The sequence below is a fragment of the Guillardia theta genome (genome assembly GCF_000315625.1).
Source record: "Guillardia theta CCMP2712 unplaced genomic scaffold GUITHscaffold_8, whole genome shotgun sequence".
In the NCBI taxonomy this organism is placed as follows: Eukaryota; class Cryptophyceae; order Pyrenomonadales; family Geminigeraceae; genus Guillardia; species Guillardia theta.
Genome location: NW_005434666.1, coordinates 377,437 through 398,062, shown reverse-complemented (window position 1 = coordinate 398,062; position 20,626 = coordinate 377,437). Strand labels below are relative to the sequence as shown.

At 51.9% G+C, this 20,626-nt stretch overlaps 8 protein-coding genes across 8 annotated transcripts in view; 5 read left to right on the top strand and 3 right to left on the bottom strand.

Moving 5' to 3' along the window:
* The window catches only part of GUITHDRAFT_101683 (hypothetical protein), a gene marked incomplete at both ends in the record, with an annotated part of 2,024 nt that extends 1,040 nt beyond the window's left edge, over positions 1-984 (bottom strand). Inside the window, 3 exons of the mRNA XM_005839437.1 lie at positions 98-152; positions 303-376; positions 487-984. Of these exons, the coding sequence (XP_005839494.1) occupies positions 98-152; positions 303-376; positions 487-984 (627 nt within the window). The remainder of the gene's footprint in view (positions 1-97; positions 153-302; positions 377-486) is intronic.
* A 945-nt stretch (positions 985-1,929) lies between these two features.
* On the top strand, positions 1,930-5,182 carry GUITHDRAFT_101682 (hypothetical protein; the record flags this gene model as incomplete). Its single annotated transcript, XM_005839436.1, has 18 exons — positions 1,930-2,000; positions 2,257-2,305; positions 2,374-2,429; positions 2,482-2,535; positions 2,681-2,748; positions 2,803-2,864; positions 2,921-2,989; positions 3,046-3,164; positions 3,214-3,328; positions 3,379-3,447; positions 3,500-3,924; positions 4,012-4,222; positions 4,390-4,434; positions 4,488-4,598; positions 4,651-4,728; positions 4,785-4,821; positions 4,903-4,958; positions 5,135-5,182. The coding sequence occupies 18 exons, from the start codon at positions 1,930-1,932 to the stop codon at positions 5,180-5,182; spliced, it is 1,743 nt and encodes a 580-aa protein (XP_005839493.1).
* A 768-nt stretch (positions 5,183-5,950) lies between these two features.
* Positions 5,951-7,455, top strand: GUITHDRAFT_101681 (hypothetical protein; the record flags this gene model as incomplete). The annotated part of the gene is made up of 7 exons (XM_005839435.1): positions 5,951-6,031; positions 6,077-6,167; positions 6,217-6,302; positions 6,354-6,506; positions 6,695-6,756; positions 7,101-7,169; positions 7,389-7,455. The coding sequence occupies 7 exons, from the start codon at positions 5,951-5,953 to the stop codon at positions 7,453-7,455; spliced, it is 609 nt and encodes a 202-aa protein (XP_005839492.1).
* A 295-nt stretch (positions 7,456-7,750) lies between these two features.
* GUITHDRAFT_133591 (R-SNARE protein) lies at positions 7,751-11,320 on the bottom strand (the record flags this gene model as incomplete). Its single annotated transcript, XM_005839434.1, has 1 exon — positions 7,751-11,320. One exon carries the CDS (start codon positions 11,318-11,320, stop codon positions 7,751-7,753), a length of 3,570 nt encoding a protein of 1,189 aa, XP_005839491.1.
* A 2,011-nt stretch (positions 11,321-13,331) lies between these two features.
* GUITHDRAFT_45579 (hypothetical protein) lies at positions 13,332-13,808 on the top strand (the record flags this gene model as incomplete). Its single annotated transcript, XM_005839433.1, has 1 exon — positions 13,332-13,808. A coding segment is annotated over one exon (477 nt), but the record flags the coding sequence as incomplete, so codon positions are not given.
* An 867-nt stretch (positions 13,809-14,675) lies between these two features.
* GUITHDRAFT_48176 (hypothetical protein) lies at positions 14,676-15,113 on the top strand (the record flags this gene model as incomplete). The annotated part of the gene is made up of 1 exon (XM_005839432.1): positions 14,676-15,113. A coding segment is annotated over one exon (438 nt), but the record flags the coding sequence as incomplete, so codon positions are not given.
* A 2,397-nt stretch (positions 15,114-17,510) lies between these two features.
* Positions 17,511-18,694, bottom strand: GUITHDRAFT_92240 (hypothetical protein; the record flags this gene model as incomplete). The annotated part of the gene is made up of 7 exons (XM_005839431.1): positions 17,511-17,780; positions 17,824-17,868; positions 17,928-18,048; positions 18,127-18,224; positions 18,268-18,372; positions 18,424-18,505; positions 18,565-18,694. Coding segments are annotated over 7 exons (695 nt in total), but the record flags the coding sequence as incomplete, so codon positions are not given.
* Positions 18,695-20,053: 1,359 nt separating this feature from the next.
* Positions 20,054-20,585, top strand: GUITHDRAFT_47186 (hypothetical protein; the record flags this gene model as incomplete). The annotated part of the gene is made up of 3 exons (XM_005839430.1): positions 20,054-20,189; positions 20,301-20,468; positions 20,530-20,585. Coding segments are annotated over 3 exons (360 nt in total), but the record flags the coding sequence as incomplete, so codon positions are not given.
* Between the last annotated feature and the right edge of the window lie 41 nt (positions 20,586-20,626).

Genomic DNA, 20,626 nt, shown 5'->3' with positions numbered 1-20,626 from the left:
GGGGGGGGGGACCGTGGTTTGAGGATGTTGGCAGCACTGAGGAACTGAAAAAGCGATGCAAGTCAGGGTTCAACTCCACTTGCTCGTAGAGGAAGACCTTGTCTGCTGCCTCGTAGCTTCTGTCACGGATGTTCTTGCAACATTCGGCCGCCCTGCCGGCCGATCAGTGCAATTGCGACGAGGAAAGGAGTGATGATGATGATGATGATGATGATGATGATGATGATGATGGTGAGGAGGAGGAGCAGAAGATGACGATGACAGGGAAGAAGAATTTAACAACAATAAAGCAGTCATCTCACCGCATGACAGCAGATCCTGCTTGTTTCAGCTGTCCTTGCAGCTTGTATTTTACAGAAGCACTGTCAAACATATCCTGCGCTCATTGCTTCAGCTCCACAACTCGTCCTTCTCTCCTCTCAATGTCGCTCCCCCTCCCCTCCACCTCCTGCCCCCAACCTATCCTCCAGCAATCAATGATCCTACCACTGCTTGTTCCAGCAGCGCCGCTTTCTTTCCTGCTGACAAATCCATGGGATTACCTCCCATGAGCAGCCTGACCAGCGCCTTCAAGCACGTTGTCTTCGTCTCCTCCTCTCCTTTCCTTCTCCCCATGGCCACAGCGAACAAGCGCTCCCCCTCCTCCATCATCTTCGCCGGATCACTTTCAGCATCCCCGGACCCGCCAACAAGGCGCAGAGGTCGACCGAGAGCATGGCGTCGGCAGCTGTTCTCACTGGCCCTGACATGGGAGCATTGATTGACGATGCTGAGGATGCCTCTCGCTGCCTGGAGGCGAGCTCTGCATACACACAAGAGGGCGAGGACGAGGACAGTTCTGATCGCTCCCATACCCTTGAGACCTTTCTTGTTCGAGACCTGAGTCAACTCGAGCGGAAGCACATGTGAGACCGCTTTGGAAGAAGTCTTGGAGGTCAGGCTGGTATCTTTGAGCGTCTGGTGGTGAGATGGGTGTGAGAACATGCAGACAAGAGTTGGAAACATTATATTGTGAAAGTAATCGGGTGAAAGGGATAGCTCGTCAGAGCTAACAAGGGCAGAAGATGACAAACGGTGCACAAGGAAGCATTGAAGGACAATGAAGCACAAGAGAGGCTCAGATCAAACAATTATACATGGAAAGGTTGGTTTCTGTAGAAGAAGACTAATAGAACTTAGACAACGATTCAGGACCAGCATGGGAGACAACGGAAGGTTCCAACAAGCAAGGACAAGAGAACAGAAAGGCGAAGAGAGGTGGACGACGAGGGGTAGAAGGAGAAGGGGCGAGGAGGAAAAGGCTGTGGAGGAGGAGACTGTGGTGGTGGTGGTGGTGGTGATGCTGTTGAAGGGGGGGGATGAGGACAACGAGGCTGTGGTGGAGGAGGAGACTGTGGTGGTGGTGGTGGTGGTGATGATGATGATGCTGTTGAATGGGGAGGAAGAGGAGGAGGAGGTGGAGGAGGCTGTGGACATGAAATACCGAAAATCCCAATCCGCGAAAGCCGGCAGACCCTATGAGGACAGTATGAGGACAGTATGAGGACTTGGAGACTACACCCAACCGTAGGGGTGGTGTCATGAGCTAGACTATGTAGGGGTAATTGGGACAAGGGGTGGGTCCTATTCAGCATGCTGGTCTCTGGGGTAAGTCAAATTAGGGGGTAGGGGTGATCAAACCTTCGCTTCAACCCTACCATTTTGTATCAATATGGAGTCAATTGTATGGGTAGTATAACGGCAAACTTACTACATTGGTAGGGTAGTTACAAATGTGGAAGGGGGTGGTTATTGGTTGGAAAGGCGGGTGTGTGTGGGTGGTTGACTGGACAATGACCATGACCCCTGGTATCAGTTCCATGGGAAATGTGGGGGTGATGGGGGACGAGCTAGTAGGGGTGGTGGGGAGAGGACGCGTGCCCTGCAGCAATGGCGGCAGTGAGGGGCATGGGAGTGAAAATGTCGGAAATCCTGCCGAAGCCGACAGGCAAGAGTTCCAGGTATGCGAAGATGCAGAGTGTGAGAGGAAGGGAAAGGGAAGGAAGTCGCTGTGACAATGAGAGGATCGGGGGAAAGTGAAAGCGCAGAGTGGGGAGCAGGCGCAATCCGGCAGGGCGGACTAGGTGATGCGCAAGGCAGATATCAGCTCATGATGAGGTAGACAGAGTTAGGGACCTAAGAACACAGCATATTTATTGACGAGATTATGATAGACTGATAGTCTGCAAGAAGCTTGCTCGTTGAGAAACGTTACAGGTGGGATGACGATGACGAAGAGGAGGATGCGCCGAAGGAGCAGTCTCAGGTATGAGCATGCCACCATTGCTTCACGTGCTCGACATGCTGCGAAACTGACAAGGAAATTTCTTTCAGACCTCAAGTCGCAAGGAGCCTCCACCCCAAGGGCAAAGGCGGGGATGGGTACCCAGGTTCTGCTGAATGAGGTCAGATGGGTAGGAAATCTTGTAACGATCTGTGAAGGTCGCTGGAAGATTTCGGCGATGGAGGCGCCTTCCCTGAGATCCATGTAGCCCAGTGAGTAACTTGAGGCACAGAGGAGGGACTGGAAGGAGATTGAGCCACGAACAACGCAATTTTCGAGAGAAGTTTGTTTCGAGGACCAGTAGTCGTGCAAAGGGGAGATTCGGCTGGTTCCTTGACCGCATGCACTTACAATTAGGTTTCCTCTGGACTTGGGAAAGAAAGATGGGAAGACAGGGAAGACGATCGCATTACAAATGGATGCAGGTGAAAAACCTCTTTGGACTGTTACTTCAGTCTCAGGAACTGAAACTTGTGTAGAGGGTAACATCAAGTACGATGCGATTCTGGGGCAGGGGAGGACACACAAGACGCTGATCCAGGTAAGGTTTCCTTACGCAAGAGGGCCCATGTCCTTGCGCTGTGTGACACGAGGCAGGGCTCAGCCAGGGACCTTGTTGCCAAGCGGGTCCACGAAATGGATGTCGACAAGCCCGACGATGAAGAGGTTTGCTAGATGCAAATCAGGATGATCTCTTCTGATCTTGTGTGATGTGATCTCAGATCAGGCTCAAAACCCAGGAGACGCAGGCTGCCCTGGAGAAAATTTTGAATGGAAAGATCACAGCGGCTAAGGTTGCTCGACCTGAGATCAATCAGAAGAAGGATGCGGAATACATCAGGTAACAGCGACTGCACATCGGGTTGTGTAGAGGTGATTGTTTGCCGTAGATATGTTCCGAGCAATTCAGTATCGTCTCACAACAGTGGGGCGAGGGAAAGAATCATCAAAATGCACGAGATGCCCGTTGACCCGTTGGAACCACCCAAGTTCAAGCACAAGAAGGTGAGGCAGACCTGAAGCTCAACCTGAGCTTGTGTTTACCAACATCGCAGGCCCCTCGAGGTCCGCCGTCCCCACCAGTCCCCGTGATGCATTCGCCTCCAAGAAAAGTGTCGCAAAAGGTAGCGGAGTCTTTGAGGTGTGAACGGGAGCACTCAGTGTTCGTCTTTGCAGGACATGGCAGATTGGAAGATTCCCCCGTGTGTATCAAACTGGAAGAATGCTAAGGGTTACACAATCCCCCTTGATAAACGTCTGGCTGCTGATGGACGAGGGCATTCCCAAATCGTTGTGAACGACAAGTTCGCACAATTCAGTGAGTCCCTGTTGGTTGCCCAAGAGTCGGCGAGAGAAGGCATCGCCGCAAGAATCAAGGAGCGCGAGCGACAGCAAAGGCTCGAGAAGGAGAAGAAGGACGAGGAGCTCAGGCAGCTTGCTCGAGATGCTCGTATGCTTCGCACTGGGGCTGCACCAGGAGCAAGCCTTGGTGGTGGAGGAGGAGCAGCTGCAGGAGGAGGAGGAGGAGGAGGAGGAGGAGGTATTGAAAGTAGAACGGGAGAAGGGCGTGGTGGAGATGAAGATGCGGACGAGGACAGAAGGTAAGGGGCGATTGAAACATCTGAGGAGATCTAGTTGAATCTTTGATGCCCACCCATGTTCGGCACACTGATGACTTTTGATAGCAGGAGCTTCATCCCAGCTGAGGAGTTCGAGCGCGAGAGTCGCGAAGAAAGGGAGGCCAGACGGCAACGTGACGATATCCGTGAAGAACGACGTCGCGAGAGGGAGAGAGAAAGGCGCCTCGAAGAGCTTGAGAGGAAGGGAGTCAAGCGCTCCAAGCTTACAAGGGATAGGGACCGTGACGTGTCAGAAAAGATCGCTCTTGGCCTTGCTCAGGTACTTCAATGGAAATCCCTATGAGAGCACGAGGAATCGATGATGAAATTACGAGGGATAGTTGACTTCAGTGCGCATGCAGTGACGAGCCCCATCTTTTTGTGTTGTTGACTTTTTACTTGTTGGTGGCACCTTTTGTTGCTTCGGGCTGACTTGCGTGTGAAAAGCCAAGTGGGCAGGACATGCAGTTCGATCAGAGGCTCTTCAACCAGGTACACCCAGCTCATGAACTTGGATTACATTGTGAGTCTCTGCTTGTTCCCAGACGTCTGGCATGGATTCTGGTTTCGGTGCTGAGGATGGATACAACGTGTACGACAAAAGGTTGTTCCAAGAGCGCTCCAGCTCGGTCTATCGGCCCAAGGGAAATGCCGAGGTAGGCCGGATGGCCTTGTCGTAGTGTCTGGAGGGGAGTGAGACGCCGGCAGGACTTGGCGGGAGACGAAGACTCGGTGATGGAGCAGACGCTCAAGAACGCGCGCTTCAAGGTGGACAACGAGTTTCAGGTGCTGCCTCCCTGTTAACCCTCCCTCCCTTCTCCTTACTTTCTTCTGATTCCCAGGGTGCTTCGGGCGATGGCGCCCGCCAATCGCGATCAGGTAGGGCAGCTGGTCATGTAGCGTGGCGGGAGAGAGCGAGAGCAAGAGGGAGATGCGTCTGACTGTTGCCGACTTGCGCAGGCCCTGTGGAGTTCGACAGGGATGAAGATGTTTTCGGTCTGGATGAATTCATGCAGGTTAACTCGTGTTGCTGTCGCTGCTTCTACTTCCTCCCCTGCTTCTCCTTCCTGCCCCTCCCGGGTTCTCCTCTCCTTTCCCATCCCCATGTTGTGCTCCCCTCCTTCTTCTTCTTCTTCTCCTCCTCCTCCTCCTCCTCCTCTCCTTCACCTCGGTTCCTGTCCTTTCCGCCCAGCACGATCTCAGAGCTTTACAGGCGGCCAAGAAGAAAGGTGGCCAGTGAAGCCGATTGACCTTCTGCTCGCCCGCGTTGTCGGAGAGACTTGTAGTGCAGTAGCGGTGACAGTAAAGTTCCTCTCCTTGCAAGTCTACCCTGTCAATCTCTTCTCCCTCTCCCTCCCCTCCCTCCTCCCTCCTGCCTCCCTCGTTTCTCTTCTACTCTGAGGCAGACTCCCTTGCTCCCGATTCCTCAGGTCCCTCGTACGCCTCCATATCGGATCCTGTTGCAGATCCTGTTGCCCTCTCCTGCTGCTCGCTCCTCCCTCCCCTCCTGCTCCTCCTGCTCCTCCTCCCTCTATCTCTCTCCTCCTGATCCTTCTTCCCCTGCTCCTCCTGCTCTCATGCGCTCTCTTAGTTCCCGTCCGTTGATTTCTATTCCCTGCCCTCCTGCCGTACTCTGCTTCAACCAACCCACCAGCGCCCTTCCACCTCCTGCCTTATGACCCCATCGCTCTCCCCAGCTATGACCTCCAGCATCTTATGCTACTCTATCATCTGTTCTCCTCCTCCTCCTCCTGCTCCTCCTCCTGCGCTACATTTTCCATGTACTCGTTCTCGACGTCGCTCCTTCGCTCCTCCTCTCCCGCCTCCTCCTTTCCTTCCGCTTGTCCATCCCTCTGTCCTCGTCTTGATGCTTCATCCTCTACCTCATATTCATGTCCACGTTACTCATCATTTCCTCCTCCTCCTCCCCCCCCCGATCACGCCCTCCTTCCCTGCATCGCCGTCTCTGACAAGGGCCCTTTCCTGCTCCTACAGGCCGTAGGACGCGATGGAGGAGATCGTGGAGGAGGTAGAGACCCTGAGGCTCAAAAACAAGTCGCTGGAGGATCAGCTGACGAGGCTCCTGATGGTGAGTGTGCTGACCTCCACTAGTGATCTGAGGGCTGCTGGACAGAACGAGCTGGACTGGGTTTCCTCTTCCTCCGCTGCCGAAGCAGAGGAGCTCTCGATGCTGCGGCTACGATGCGAAGCGGCAGAGCGCGAGGGTGAGGGGAGGGAGGAGGAAGCGGCTACGGGGGTTGACATGCTGTGCAGTGGAGCTGTTGAGATTGGAGAGGCAGCGGATGCAGCAGACAGGCAGCAGCCAAGGGAGGAAGGAGGAGGAGGAGCAGAAGCAGGAGGTAGCGGTTGCTGCTGTGTTGACTTCATCTGATGTACCCTGGGATGTGCAGGAGGAGAGGGGCAAGGGGGGAAGGAGGGAGGAGGTGGAGAGGGGGGAGGAGGAGGACATTCGAACTTCGTCCTCTTTGATGGACGAGAACCTAAGCCTCAGCCTGAACATGTCGGACAAGATCAGCTCGTGTCTGATGAAAGTACAGGACAAGGTCTCCCCGCCCTCTGCTCCTCCTCCCCCTCCTCCCCCATATCCTCTTCTACTTCCGCCTCCTCCTCTACTTTCTCCTCCTCCACTGTCCTCTCTTCTACCACTCCTTCGATTTCTCTTTCTGTCCTCCTGCCTCCTCCTGGTTCCCCTTCCGCTTTCTCTGACTCCTCGAGCTCCTGCAACGAGCAGCTCAAAGACATGGCGAGCGAGCTGGAGACGGTCAAAAAGAATCTTGAAGACTCACAAGGAAGGTTTGAGAAGAGAACTCGAATCTTGCTCTTGCTCTTGCTCCTGCTCCTGCTCCTCCTGCCTCTGCTCTTTCCTTCTTCAACCTTCTTCAACAAGCCCCATGCCTGATCTTGCCTGTGCCTTCCCCTCTTCCGGTAGCTCACGAGGCAGCAGGCGGCAGCACCTGGAGGAGGAGGTAGTTCGTCGTGACAAAATCCAGACAAGTTTGGAGAAGAAAGTTGAACTGACAAGGTGATTCGAGGGGAAGGAGTTGGGGAATGGAAGGAGACTGGGAGGGTGGAGAGGAGAAAAGGAGGAGAGTAGAAGGGGGTGGGTGGGTGATTGGAGTTGCATGGACGGCGAGCAGGAAGAAAGATTCGTCGGAGGATGTGGAGAGAAACGAGCTGGAGCAAGCAAGAGAGAAGCTGAAGCAAAGGTTTCAACCCCATCCCCCTCCCCCTTCCTCCTCCTCCTCCTCTCCCTTCTGTGTTGTGCTCGTCTTTCCTTCTGGTTCTCCTCTCCTTCTTTCGTTTTTCCTGTGCCCCCAAACTTTCCCAATCCACCATCACGTCCTGCTCCTGCTCCTCTTCCAGCTCCAGCTCCAGCTCCAGCTCCAGCTCCAGCTCCAGCTCCAGCGCCTCACTTGCACCTGCAGGATCAACAAGTTGGAAGAAGAGCGTAACGAGCTGGCCGAGCTCCTATGGACTTTGGACGAAGTTTGATCCCAACAAGTAGGAATTTATCATAACTGAAGTTAATCCGAGACTCGAACCTAGTTCGCTTCTACTCTGCATGCTGATGTGCAAGGAACTATCCTCGATAGTAATGCACAATATGGCAAAATCACACTCCAGAGGATGCACTGAGAAGAAGGCAGGACCAGAAGTCGCTGTACAATCGCAGAGGAGAAAGCAACAGGAGAGGGAACAGAAACGAGGTCGGGGAGAGGCCGGGAGGAGGGGAGCGGTTGCAGAGAGGGAGGAGGCAGCAAGAGGAGGAAGGAGGAGGAGGAAAGTATCAGATCTGCCACCATTTCTTCGACGCTTCCTTCTGGTTGTGCTTGCGGATCATCTCAGCAAACTCCATGGCCTGACTCTCCAGCCTCGTCGCCTTCTCCTGCATGTCCTTCAACTTCTCTCCTCTCGCCTGCAGCGCGTTCATGGCCTCCTTCGCTGCTCCTGCTGCTCCTGCGACCTCCCCTGCTCCACGTCTCCCTCCCTCCTCCCCTCTCCTCCCCTCTCCCACAGGCTTCACCGTCGTCCCAGAAAACAGCTGCCGCCGTTGCTCCCGCGCCTCAGCCTCCGCGTCTCCTTCTTCCTTGGCGACCTTGTGGCTGCCAGCCAGCCTTCCCTCGTCCTCCTCCTCCTCCAGCAGCTCCTCCATGCTCTGATTCGCATCTTTCCCCTTGAACTTGCTCAGCAGCCCTCCCAGCAGCCCCTCAGCTCCTCCCTTGGGCGCCTCAGTCCTCTCCTCCCGCACAACCTTCACTTCCTCGAGGAAGAGGCTAGAAGAGACCTGAGGGTAGCGGATCGCGTTCTCCCCGGTGAAAATCGCTCCTCGCATCAAGTTCCACGAATCTCCTCCTCCGAAGGGAGCAGACACGAAGACTCTCCCATCCTGGCCCACCGCCATCGTCTGCAGGGCGTTGGGGCGGAGGAGGGAGTGGTGCTCCTGTAGCTTGATCCTCCCCAGGTTCCGCAGCAGAAGGAGAGAGTGAATCCTTACCTCTCCGCTCCCGTCCCAGCAGCACAGGACGCTCTCCCCGTTGTGCTGCAGCACCGCAGCACCGCTAATGTTCATGTCGGTCTGCTGCTGCTGTAGAGGAAGGGAGCCTCGTACGTCGAGGGGCAGGTTGAAGATCCTGATGGCGTGCGAGGAGACGGCGAGGAGGAAGCGGCAAGGGCGGGGAGAGGAGGAGGGAACCAGGGTCCCATTCTCGTCCAGCCCTGCGAGGAACACGGCAGGAGACCCTCCCATCCCCGCCGCTGAGATTCTCATGGGCAGCTCAGCGGCCGACGGCAGGTGGAAGCAGAAGATTTCAGCTGAGTCGACGGCAGCGAAGAGGGTCAGAAGGGGAGGAGACTTGTCCCTCATCGCCACCCACCCAGCCGCCATGGCGGAGATCCCGCTGCCCTTAGCAGTCAAGCAGGAGGTGTCGAGAACTTCAGCAGAGTGCTCAGGCCGCCTGCTGGTGAAGGTCATGCAGCCGTTGCTCCAGCCGCTCAGCAGCATCCGGCATGCGGGGACGTACACGGCGCAGCGAACCCGCATGCTGCTGCTGCCATTGCTGCTGTCTGACGAGTTTTGCATGCTGACTGAGAGGACAGGAATGAAGCCCTTGCTGTACGTATGCTCGGATGCCTCCTCCTGCTCCTCCTGCTCCTCCTGTTCATGGCGAACATGCTCATTCTGATGCTCTTTCAGCTCCTCCTTGCCATAGTCTTTGTCTTCCTGTTCATTCTCCTCCTGCCCTGCAACAGCTGCGGTCTTGGTTGGAATGGGAGGAAGAGCCCGTGAAGGAGGAAGGTCCGGATCGGCACCCCCTCCTGTCTCCTCAGAGGCATCTACAACCCCTTCCTGCAGCTCCTTGGACGTGCTTGTGGGATCTGAAGAAGCTTCCTCCTCGTCCTCGATCTCAGAGTCCTGCTCAGCACTGATCTCTTGCTCCTCCTCTACTTCATCGGGCGAAGCTACCACACGGTCTTCCTCACTCACCATCTGGGGTGCGTCCTGCTCGTCAAAGGTGTATTTGATCTCAGCTCTCAGCATGTTCGCGTCCTTCCTCGGTTCGTCGTGACCTGGCTTCGCCAACACACGAGCAGGAAGCAATTTTCTCCTCCTCCTGAATGTCTTGAAATCATCCAGGTCACAAAACCGCAATAGCTCGACGTGATCGCTGCATGCAAGCAGGAGAAGGAGGCCAGGAGTCTCATTGCCATCTCCTCCTCCTCCTCCTCCTCCTCCTCCTTCCCCCCCCCTTGCCGCTGCTGCCGCTGCCTCTTCGCTTCCCTTTTGCCATTGATCGACAATCAGGCTCGACATCAAGATCTCATCGCTCGTCTCTCGCTGAGCTGGAACTCCTCGTACACGCAAGAGCGACTCCGTCCTGACGTTCCACAGGCAGACTCGACCGCCCGTGTGGCAGGTGACGAGCAGGCAGGGGACAGGGAGAGTGAGCGGAGGCTCCGGCCTCCTCCCTCCCCAAAGAGGGCTGTAAACTTCCTCCAGATAAGTCTCCAACTCCTCCTCCTCCTCAGGAGACTCCGACAGGTCGATGATGAGTCGGCTGGCGATTTCGATGGGAACGAGGGTTGTCATGGCCATGCACAGTGGGGAGTTCGACCTCAACACCTGCGGGAGATTTCTCCTCCTCAAACTTGTGGGAGAGTCCTCGGGAGACATCTGCAGGAAGTCCACCAAACCTCCGTAGTGAAGCCGTAGAAAGTAGCGCCTTGCATGCTGGGCCTCTTCACGCTCCCGGAAAGCAGGGATTACTGCCTGGATTCCTTCCCCCTCTTGCTCATCATCACAGGAGAGTTCCACCCTGTCTTTCAGGTTCGTCCCCTGGAAGCAAGTCGTGCAAAACTTCCCATCCTTGAGGTAGAAGACGAATAACGCCTCATCGGGCTCGTCCTTGCCCTTCTTAGATTTCGCCGTGTCGATTATCATGGAGCTCATTCCAAGGAAGGAGCTCTCGAAGTCCGAGGTCACGCCCTCGACCAGCTTCACTTGTGTTAGCACATTCTTCTCCTTCTCCGCAAGCCAAATTTGCATTGTTGCATTGGCATAGGTTGCAACTACATACTTGCAACTCGAAGTGTAACCCGCATGCACCAGCTCCGAGCCGATCGCCGCGCCCATGTATCGCCGTGCTATCGAGCTGCTGCGTGAGTCCCAGAGTAGCAAGTGACCTGCCTTGGCTCCCACCAGGACCTGATGGTGCTCCGTAGAAGGCTCTGCGCTAGTGATCTCATGCGTGTCCTTGCCAGAGAGCTGAAGCTCCTCTGCAGTCACCTTGTGCTTGGATAGACTCTCATTTCCTATCCTGAAGAACCTGACCTCCGCCCCGCTCGTGCTCATGCAGAAGCAGTCTGTTCCTGGGATCCATCTTATCGAGTTGATCGCGTGCAAGACTCTGATGTTGGTCAACTCTTGTTCCCCAGATTCTGTCTGGCTCAGGTTCCACACGAGCAGGGAAGGAAAGTCCGTTCCGACTGCCAGCTGACCCTTGCCAGCCGCAAACTCAAGGCAAGTCACTCGAGACAGGTGGGGGGACATTAGCGTCCTTTCTACTCCCAACGACCCGAGAACTTTCACTTTCCCGTCCAGCGTGCCGAGGGCAAGGAGACCCAAGAGGTGGTCGTAGGCGATCGTGCAAGACGTGGGCGGAATGCCATGACTCATGACCTCCCTGTACTTGCAGTCTTCCTGTTGAAGTTCGGAGTCCGGCAGAGCATGTGCGATGGTTTCCTCCTTCTTGGACTTCTTGGACGACTTCGATTTGAATACGGACTTTAGCCATGAGCCGCTCATTGCTTTCTTCCTGTGTCTTGGCAATCTGTTCACCCAAGGCTGGAATCTGCACATGTCAGGTGTCATCCAAGTGGGGTCACAAGGTGTTCCAGAAGAGGGCTTACACAAGAATGGGTCACGGCTGCAAGGTTTAGGCAGGGAGAGAGGGGAAAGAAGCTGTACGTGGAGGAGGGGAGAGAGCAAGGGAAGAGTTGCTGTAGATGAGTGAGGGAAGAGAGGGAGGGAAGAGATGCTGTAGGCGGAGGAGGGGAGAAAGCGAGGGAGGGAGAGAGGGTATCATAGGAGGGAGGGAGGGAGGGAGGGGAGGGAGGGCATCATAGGAGAGAGGGAAGAGAGGGAGGGAGGGAGGTATCATAGGAGAGGGGGAAGAGAGGGAGGGAGGGAGGGAGGAGGGAGGGAGGGAGGAGGGGAGGGAGGAAGGGGAGGAGATGGAAACGTCATCGAGACAGGAGGCATAAAACGAGATGCTGACCTGCCATGCACTCGAGGGAGGTAAGGGATGCGTTGCAAAAGATAACGGCAATGAAACGTATTGTAACGGAGCAACACCTGAGAGTCACGTGACTCCTGTTGGAAAGGTTTATTACTCAACAGACTTATAATAGTTTTTCAGATGGCGTGTAAAGAAGGGCCCGTGCCCGTACCACACGTATCCCCCATTATTTGTATTGATAATGAATATTGAGTAAAGTTTTGTTCCTATCCCAAGTCGATTTGCCTGTATTGAGTAAAACGTTTCTGGTCGCAGGTGAGTAAACGTTTTAGTTATGGGGGAAGAACTCGCAGCAGCTCAATCGATGGTCAGACGCTAGGGATGTGTGACAGATGAGTAAACCAATTTGTACGACATTATTACAACTTTTTGTATGAATAATTTTTGAATTGTACCAATGGATCTTTTTTATAACTGAAAGTCGTAAAAGGATGTTGAGTGAAAGTTCTCGGTTGCCACGATGATTGTTGCTGCAGGGGGCGCAGAGGAGGGAGAAAGGAAAAGAGGGGAAGGGGAGGGGGGGAGGGGGGCAGAGGACAAACCTGAAGGGAAGGGGGATGGGAAGGGACAAGAAGAGTGAAGGAACTTAGTTGTATAACAGCTGGAGGAAATTCAGGTTGTCAAGAAGCAGGAAGAGCATGTACAGGGGCAGAAGCTCAAAAGGGCAAACTTGATGAAAGAACAAGGAATGGCAGAGCAAGGGCCGGAAGAGGGTGGGGAAGGGGAAGGGACTGTCAGGATCAGATAAATGGGACAAAATTTAGGAAATACATTGAATAGAATTGAAGGTTGATGTCAGGATTGATTGCAAAGCGTTAATTAGTTAAAGTTGAGAGACGCGGCAGGATGGAAACATCATTTGGCACTACAATTGCATAGGGATCCTTAGATTTCACAGGAAGATGCAATATAATTCTGCGGACAAAAGCATGAACTTGAAATGGACGCTTGAATAGCAGCGTTGTGTCAATCAGGTTTTCCGTAGAATTTGTGGGAAGAAAGACAGTGTGTAAACATTGACGTTGTTTTAAGCAGAGTTCCAGTTGGGCGGGGCATTTTTCTGAGATGTGTTTGCAAATTTCAAGCGACGATGAGGGTTGAATGAGCTTCATGAGTTCTCAAAGGAATATGAGCTCCTTTTTCAAACTTGAATCACTTCCTGTAGAAGTGTGGGATTTTGCGCAACTGGCAAATCCGAGCTCGTGGCGATTTGTTCTTGTTTTCTTTATTTCTTTCTGTACAGCCATTATTATTCCATCGGATACCTCATATACTCTTGTAACTTCTGTTTCATTGCAATTTTTTTTTGTCCTTGCTTCGTTTCTTTACTGTGTTTATTTCCCCAAATTGGAGCTGAAAGAATATGATCTAGCTAAGAAGACTGTTCTCACCGCAGAAGCGAGTCGAAAGCTGGTGCACAGACTAATACCAGAAAATGTGTTGGAAAAACTTGCCCGTCATCACGACCCCAAAGAGTTCCTGGGTATCTCGATACCGTATTGCAGCATTATGTTCTGTTCTCTTGAACCGCAAGACGTTCTCAAGTCCAGGACTTCTCTGGAAGCCTTTGAGTTGCTGGACAACATCTTTGAGAAGTTTGACGATGCAGTGGAAAGGCACGGAATGCACAAATATCAGCATGTGGCTGATTGGTACATCATTACCTGCCCACGTGCCGCTCGGCCTTTTGATGAAAGTGAGCAATGCAAGCCTTATCCTTCTGAGTATGTTGCCAGCCTCGCGCGGTTGGCCAATGAATTGCGTGACATCACGCGTACTTACAAGGTGGAGGAGCACCAGCTCAATCTGAAGATTGGAATTCATTGCGGGGATGCTGCCGGCGCTGTGATTGGGATTCATAGGGCTTTCTATTGTGTGTATGGTGACACGACAAATACAGCAGCAAGGATGTGCAAATACGCAGAACCCAATCAGATATTATGCACGCAGGAGGTTGTGGAGCAGGTCAAAAGTGTAGATAAGAACTCGATTAGCTTCAAGTCATGTGGTGAAAAATCAATCAAGGGTAAAGGTATCATGGAGGTTTTTGAAATTCAGGTGGTTGATGATGGAGAAAGACCTAGTGGAACGCTCAATTTTCGCAGAATTGACTCAAAGACACGATTGGATCTTCTCACCAAGTTTGACATTGGCCAGATGGCTTCGAATAGTCCTGTTATTCAGAAGATGAGGGACAGTCAGCTTGATGAATTTGTCGAGCTTCTCACTGATCCAAATACCGAGACGGAACTTCTCCTGGAACAAGGGCAAGATCATCGAAATTCCATCCTCAGGGCAAGGATACTTCACTTTATTGCAATGGTAGCAATTTGGATCCATCTCACGTTGGCTCCAAGTTCAACAAATCGCTACCTATATTATTTTTTATTCTCCATACACGGCGCAACGATAGCAGCCTACACTTTCATATTATGGTGGAAAGTCTTCCGAGAATCACAGATTCGACGAAAGTATTTACTGCGATACTCCGTCAAGAAAGGTTTGATACTTTTTGTGTTGTGGATCTCTAGGTTCTGGTTCGGTTTCAGAGTCTGGGTGATGATCATCGGTTTGGGGATCGTCACCCTGCACCTGCATTGCTCCTTGATTTCAGTCAAGTACGGGATGTACATGGTGACCATGATCCTCATAATGCACGTGCCGTCGTATCTCGTGGCTGAATCAATTGTCAATGCTTCTTCGTTGCTCCTTGCGGGGTTTTCTGCTTTTGTGGTGACGTTCCTTGAATCGAGGCCCCTGAGATACCGTGCAAGCGCTAGGATGAAATTCTACCGGTTGATGGTCTCTGAGTATGGTCGCGTTTGCGAAGTACTGACTGACCTGATGCCTGAAAACATAGCGCAACAGATGATCCGCAGCTCGATCAAGATGCCCTGTGTAATGGAGAGAGCTGTAGTTCTACAGCTGGATATATGCAACTTTACCAAGATGTCTCAAGAGATCAACCCACTCGAGCTGGCTGGTCTCATTCATCGCTTATTTTCAACGTTTGATGAAGCAGTGATGCAAAAGCGATTATTCAAAGTGGACACCATTGGAGATGCCTATGTTGTTGCAGGTTGGCTTCCTTGTGACCACGATTGGTTCATGCAGGCAAAAACGAGGAAGACGTGCGGAGATATGCTGAATCTGGCGTCGCTGATGATTCAATCAATCCTTTCTGAAAGGAAACGTTCGAAACAAAACTTGACTTGTCGAATCGGAATATCAGTTGGAATCGTAGCATCTGGTGTTATCGGAAGAATCCAATCAAGATTTCATGTGATGGGGCAAACAATGAGAGACGTTGAGCTACTGGAACAAACGGCCGTCTGCAATGCAGTTCACATCAGCGACAAGTTCATGCAGGGCCTGGGATATATCAGCAGTGGTGCTTGTCATTCAGTCACTAATCTGTTCCACAAGGAGCCAAACGAAAATCAGGGAAGGCGTCAGAGCGCGTCCACCATCTCCGAGCGTCAACTTCCTCCAGAACGAGCTCGGAGAAACAGCCTTGCTCGCAGCGAAGACGTGGAAAGGAAGTTTGGTTTCCCTGCTGGATGGAAGTGCATCGGAACAACTGAGGTTTGTAACGGAAGGTTCGTTGACCCTCAGATTCTCGTGGGCCTGAAGACGAGAGTGAGAGGAAAGCAAGGTTTGGATCCTTGCATGGAAAGAACTTTCATGCTATCTGTGACATCTCCTGTCGAGTGATCACAAGTTGAAAAATAAATTTCCAAATCACGATCCTGTGAAATCAAGGATGAAACATGAAACATGCAGCCACACTCAATTAAGATCAACCAAATGCCAACTGTTAGGCTGTGGCTGTCAAAATTTCATCCTTTTAATCGCACAAATTCACGACGAGCGTAAGTTGGAGGTTGTCTTGCCGGTCCTCGACGAGTTTACGAGGACATGGTGGTGGGCCATGGAGCAATGCCGCCCTCGTCAGCAGGGTACCAGGGCTGCAAAGGGTGTCAAGAAAAGACGAGACTCATCAGAAAGACGCACAGATCCGTATTCCTCCGAAGCAGCGGCAGGAGCGCATCCGAACATGCCGGCAATAGCGCAGGGTCCCTGAGTTCATTGATTCACGATGCAGCACGAAGGAGAAGGGAGGGACAGCGCTCGATGTTCACCTTGGAGGATCCACCAGGACCGGTGTCTCCAGCATGGTGGCCAGCTAAGAATGCAGCTACAGTCTCAAGCTGCAGTTGCCATGTCAAAAATAGGATTTAACGAAGCACGCCGGAATGAAAAATAAGCCGAACTTTGAGGGTATCATCACCAAGTGTTCATGGAAGAGGGGCATAGATTTACAGGATCAAGAAGATGAGGCGGATCAGTCAGGTGTTGAGAGAAAGCAGTAGCAATATCAGGTATCTACAATGAGTTGGTTGACTTCTACCGAATCACAATCAGCACGAACGAACCATGGTTTGAGATGGGAGATGGAAGATAGAACCAGACATTAGATATCAACATGGCCAAAACATAAGATACGGAGGCATCGAGGAAGAGTCGATATTGCCAACGAGGATACGAAAAATCATCAGCCGACACCACGGCATAGCGAGGAGAGGGGGTCAACGAGGAACGGCATGTGGAGGCAACTGTGAGAGGGAGCGAGAGGACAGATGCATGGGTTCGAAGGCATCCAGATTCAGCATGAAAAAGCGGCAGAAGGCAACAGGAAGCGTCTCGCTCGCACGCGCCATGACCAGCTGTCGTCCTCGCCTCCTTACCTTGGAGAGCATGTCTGTCAGGAGTCGTCCTCTGCCTCTTCGCACGGGGACCTCGTCCCCGCTCAATTCCGCCTTTGCCACCTCACTGGGCCCCTCATCCAGCCCGTCCGAATTGTTAGGGGATGAGGGCACATGTTGCGTCACAAGGATCGCTTTCCCTTTGTCGTCAACAGCTCCTCCTCCCTTTCCCCTGCTCCCGCCCCTCCCGCCCCTCCCGCCCCGTCTACGGGTTCTCTCCGTTCATTCCTGACTGATCACCTCTCTCCTCCCTCCTTGAGTTGTGAGAAGAATCACTTGGCTGCTCTTCTTCTGCGCCTCCCGCCATCAAAGCATTTCTCCGTGGTTCTTCTCGAGAGTGTCCCCTTGGTCCAACGCCACATTCTGCCTCTTCTTCCCAAAGCTAAGGATTAACACGAGTAAGATACGAAACCCTGTCTCTCCGATGCGTGAGATCTTTTGGGGACAAGGCTGTATCCTGTCGTTAAGTGGAATCTCGCTGCTCTTCAGCGCAGATTTTGTCCGTGATATCGTAACCGACAGGACAGTTAGAAAGTGTGAGAAATTAGCTGGATGCGGATTTAGTACATCCATCTTCACCTTGCTGGGATGCTTTCTCCTTGCAACGTCCTACCTTGCTCTGTCCGCTGGATTCATCAAGGAGCAGGCATCTCGCTTAGTGATTGCGAGGTTCTTTGTCATGGCAAACATGGTTGCAGCCGTGAAGTTGTTTCTTGATATACAACACCAGATTTACAACGAAAGCATGTGGGTCCCATGTGTTGCATGCTTGGTCATGGCCGCATTGTTTGCCTGGAGGATCTTCAACGATGAGGGCAAATCCTCGAATCGGAAGAACAGGTTGGATGTGTGAGGATTTGCGTAATACCTGCTTACTACTTACAACTCGCTTTGATGAACTACATCCCTGAGAGCTTGGTCTACGGTTCCTCCATGTCACGTTGCAACAGTAACCGTGTATCAAGCTCGAAACAGACATCATTCTGTAGCTTACTATTTTTACGAACAATCTCTCGCTTGAATAATGCATTAAAAAATTTAACAGGCCAAGATCTGCTTCTTTACAGTGTGCAAGGACTATCAGCGTTGCGATCCAGAATTATAAACCAGAGGCATATTAAGGAGCAGTCACACGACCAATCTACTTCTTGGCGTTGGCTGCGCTTGAGGTCAATATGCTCTCCAGCTGTTGTTTGAGTTGCTGATTGGATCTCCGCAAGAATTGGACCTCTTCAGCATGCTTCTTCTCGTCGAGCTGTCATCAAATCAGCCTCTGCCATGTAGAAGCATGTACGAACCTGTCGCCTCTCGCTCTCTCTCTTCTCTATCGCCTCACATTTCGCCTGAAAGCCGTGGAAGATTGTGAATCAGAATGAGCTCAATAGCAGTGTTGCATGACAACCTTCAGATCCTGGATTTGTCTCTCTAAATCCTTCTTCTCGCTCTCCAGCTGCACTATCCTGTTCTCCAGGTCCGACTTGCCTTGTTCAGCTTGTAGCGCCTTTCTCATTCCAAATGCAACGCTGCAGAAAATCATCAGGCAATGCCTTCGACTTTTGCTAGTTCAACAGCACTATTTGATGTTGTATTTCAACACCCACCTGCTCTCATAAAGGGTCTGATAGGCCGCGATCGTCATGCGAATCTCGTCTCGCACGCGTAATAGCAGCAAACCGCGCTCGGCACAATTAATGGTGACCTGAGGAAAGGTTACCTGTGCTCAGTGTAGCGACAAGACTCACCTGTCTGATAAGTTCATCGAAGGTTTGACTATAGAGTTCTTCGCGGACTGGGCAGATTCCTGTTTCGCGCGCTTGGCGCTGCTGCAATCTCTTGTCCAACTCCTCCTGAGCAACACCGAGTCAGGGGATGCGATTGAGCGTCAATAGAGTACAGACCTGCAAGTTTATGACATCCAAACGAGTTGCCGGCGTGCTAGACACGTACTGAATGTAATGCTTCCCATCGTCATTCCACTCCCTGGAAGCGTTGATCAGGGACAAGCGAAGGTGGGGCAAGGAAACTTTGGCAGGGGATACCTTGGGGGGAGAATAGAGTTCAAGATATCTTCAGTCGTAGAGTTCTGTGCATTGGGCTTCTTCCCCTCAAGAGGCGTTTCTGCCATCGTGGGCTCCTCATAGCGAACGAGCGACGGCGGCGGCAACATCGACTTTCAACTAACCGCCTCCCAACAACCACTGGCTAGGGTACCACCCATACCCCAACACAAGATTTACTTATTCTATTGATCTTCCTATCCATTTATTTTAGATAATTTTCTGTACCCTACCCACGTCCGGTATGGGTCCGGTAGGGTCAGGGTAGCAGGTAGGGTGTTCCGGAGAGGGTATGAGGGCCTGGATGAGGGCATTCCGGAGTGGTCAAGCGGGGGAATGCGGGCTCTCCGGAAAGGGCTGCACGCGATGAAGTCCCCCTCACTTATTCCGGGAATTTTTAATATTAGAAGTTTCAAGTCTGCCTCAGAAGAAAGCTAGAAAAATATTTTGTATTTGACTAAACCATCATCCGGAGTGGCAAGAAATGCAGATGGGACCTCAAGCCCCATCATGCTTGTTTCAGGAGACATCGCAATGCAAAATCAACCAAGAACATCTCTCTACATCCCCTGTGCGACAATGCGAGAAATGCCGACGTTATTTCCATGCAATATGTGCGGGAAGTCCAGATAAATCCAATGCATGCGAGCAAGAGCCCTCCTGCTCGCAACTTAGCAGGATCCTGGCAGTCCCTGCGATTCCAGTGGGATCAAGCGCGATTACCGGTGACCAAGATCCTCAACCTACCCATACTAGACGGCGTCGGAAGACGACAAGTGTTACAGCTGAACAGTTGAGAATGGAAGATTTCGCGGTACTGGAACGGGATATAGCTGCTATTTTGAATAACGCTCTCGCTGGAAGCACCCGTGTCATGTATCGAGGTCAAATGGTTCGATTCATTCAATTTATATTTGCAAATGACGATAAATTGGGCCTGATAACTGCAGACATGAAGGCGGACATAGCCCGGAATGATGCCGACCACGTAATCACCAAGATTGAAGACGGACTACCTACTCAAAAATATTTGAGAGAAATCTTGGCTCAAAAGGATATCAAACCCATAGACTTCGACAAGTTGACAGTGCAGCATTTCATGTTCTGGATAGCACACTGCCTGAGAATCAAACCTGATCTTTCTTTTGAAACATGCTGCTCTTACAGATCCGCACTCATGTACATTTTACATTTCTATGACATGCCAGTGGAACGTTTATCCCAGTTCCAGCTTGCTTTGACTGAACATTATGTTGGGTTGAAACAAAAATGCAACACGCAGAATGCTAGGGACAGGAGTGCGAAGTTGACCATGGGAAAGGACCCTCTGCCTTTTTGTATCTACCAGTTATTGGGCAAGGTAATGTTGACCAAGGTAGACCGAGAGTTCATTTGGGGTCGAACGTTCATGATTCTTGGCTGGAATCTAATGAGTCGGTCCAGTAACACAGCTGCTCTGATGTACAACCATATGGACTTTTCTGAAGACTCTCTCAGATTTTTTGTCATTCATCAGAAAGACGATCAGTCAGGTGATCGCGCTAGAGATCCAAAACACGTGTATTGCAATCCTACCAAACCGGAAATATGCCCGTTCTTGGCTTTAGGTCGGTATCCGTGTTGCCTTACGGAGTAGTATGTGATAACTGAAGATACAGGGATTTATTGGTTGATCTATGGAGCGGATCATACTGCAGCTCGTGGCAAACTGTTTCCAGGTATACTTCCTGTAAGTGATACCTATACATTCACCTACTTTTTGTTTCCTTGCCGGACAGGTCAAAGACAATATGAACGATTCCGCAAGCTTTTCTGCCAGCGATTACTGAAGGACCATGATATCCAGCAGGCACTAGATGAGAAGGGTCAGCGTGTGGGAGACTTAGGTACTAACACATGGAGGAAGTGGAATTGAGAACCGTGCTTCAGTGTGAAATGATGAAACAGGATCACACAGTATTCGTAAAGGAAGCGCGACATACTGCGCAGCCGGAACCACCGCTGCTTCTTCCGTTGGTGCGATCAGTGTAAGGGCAGGATGGAA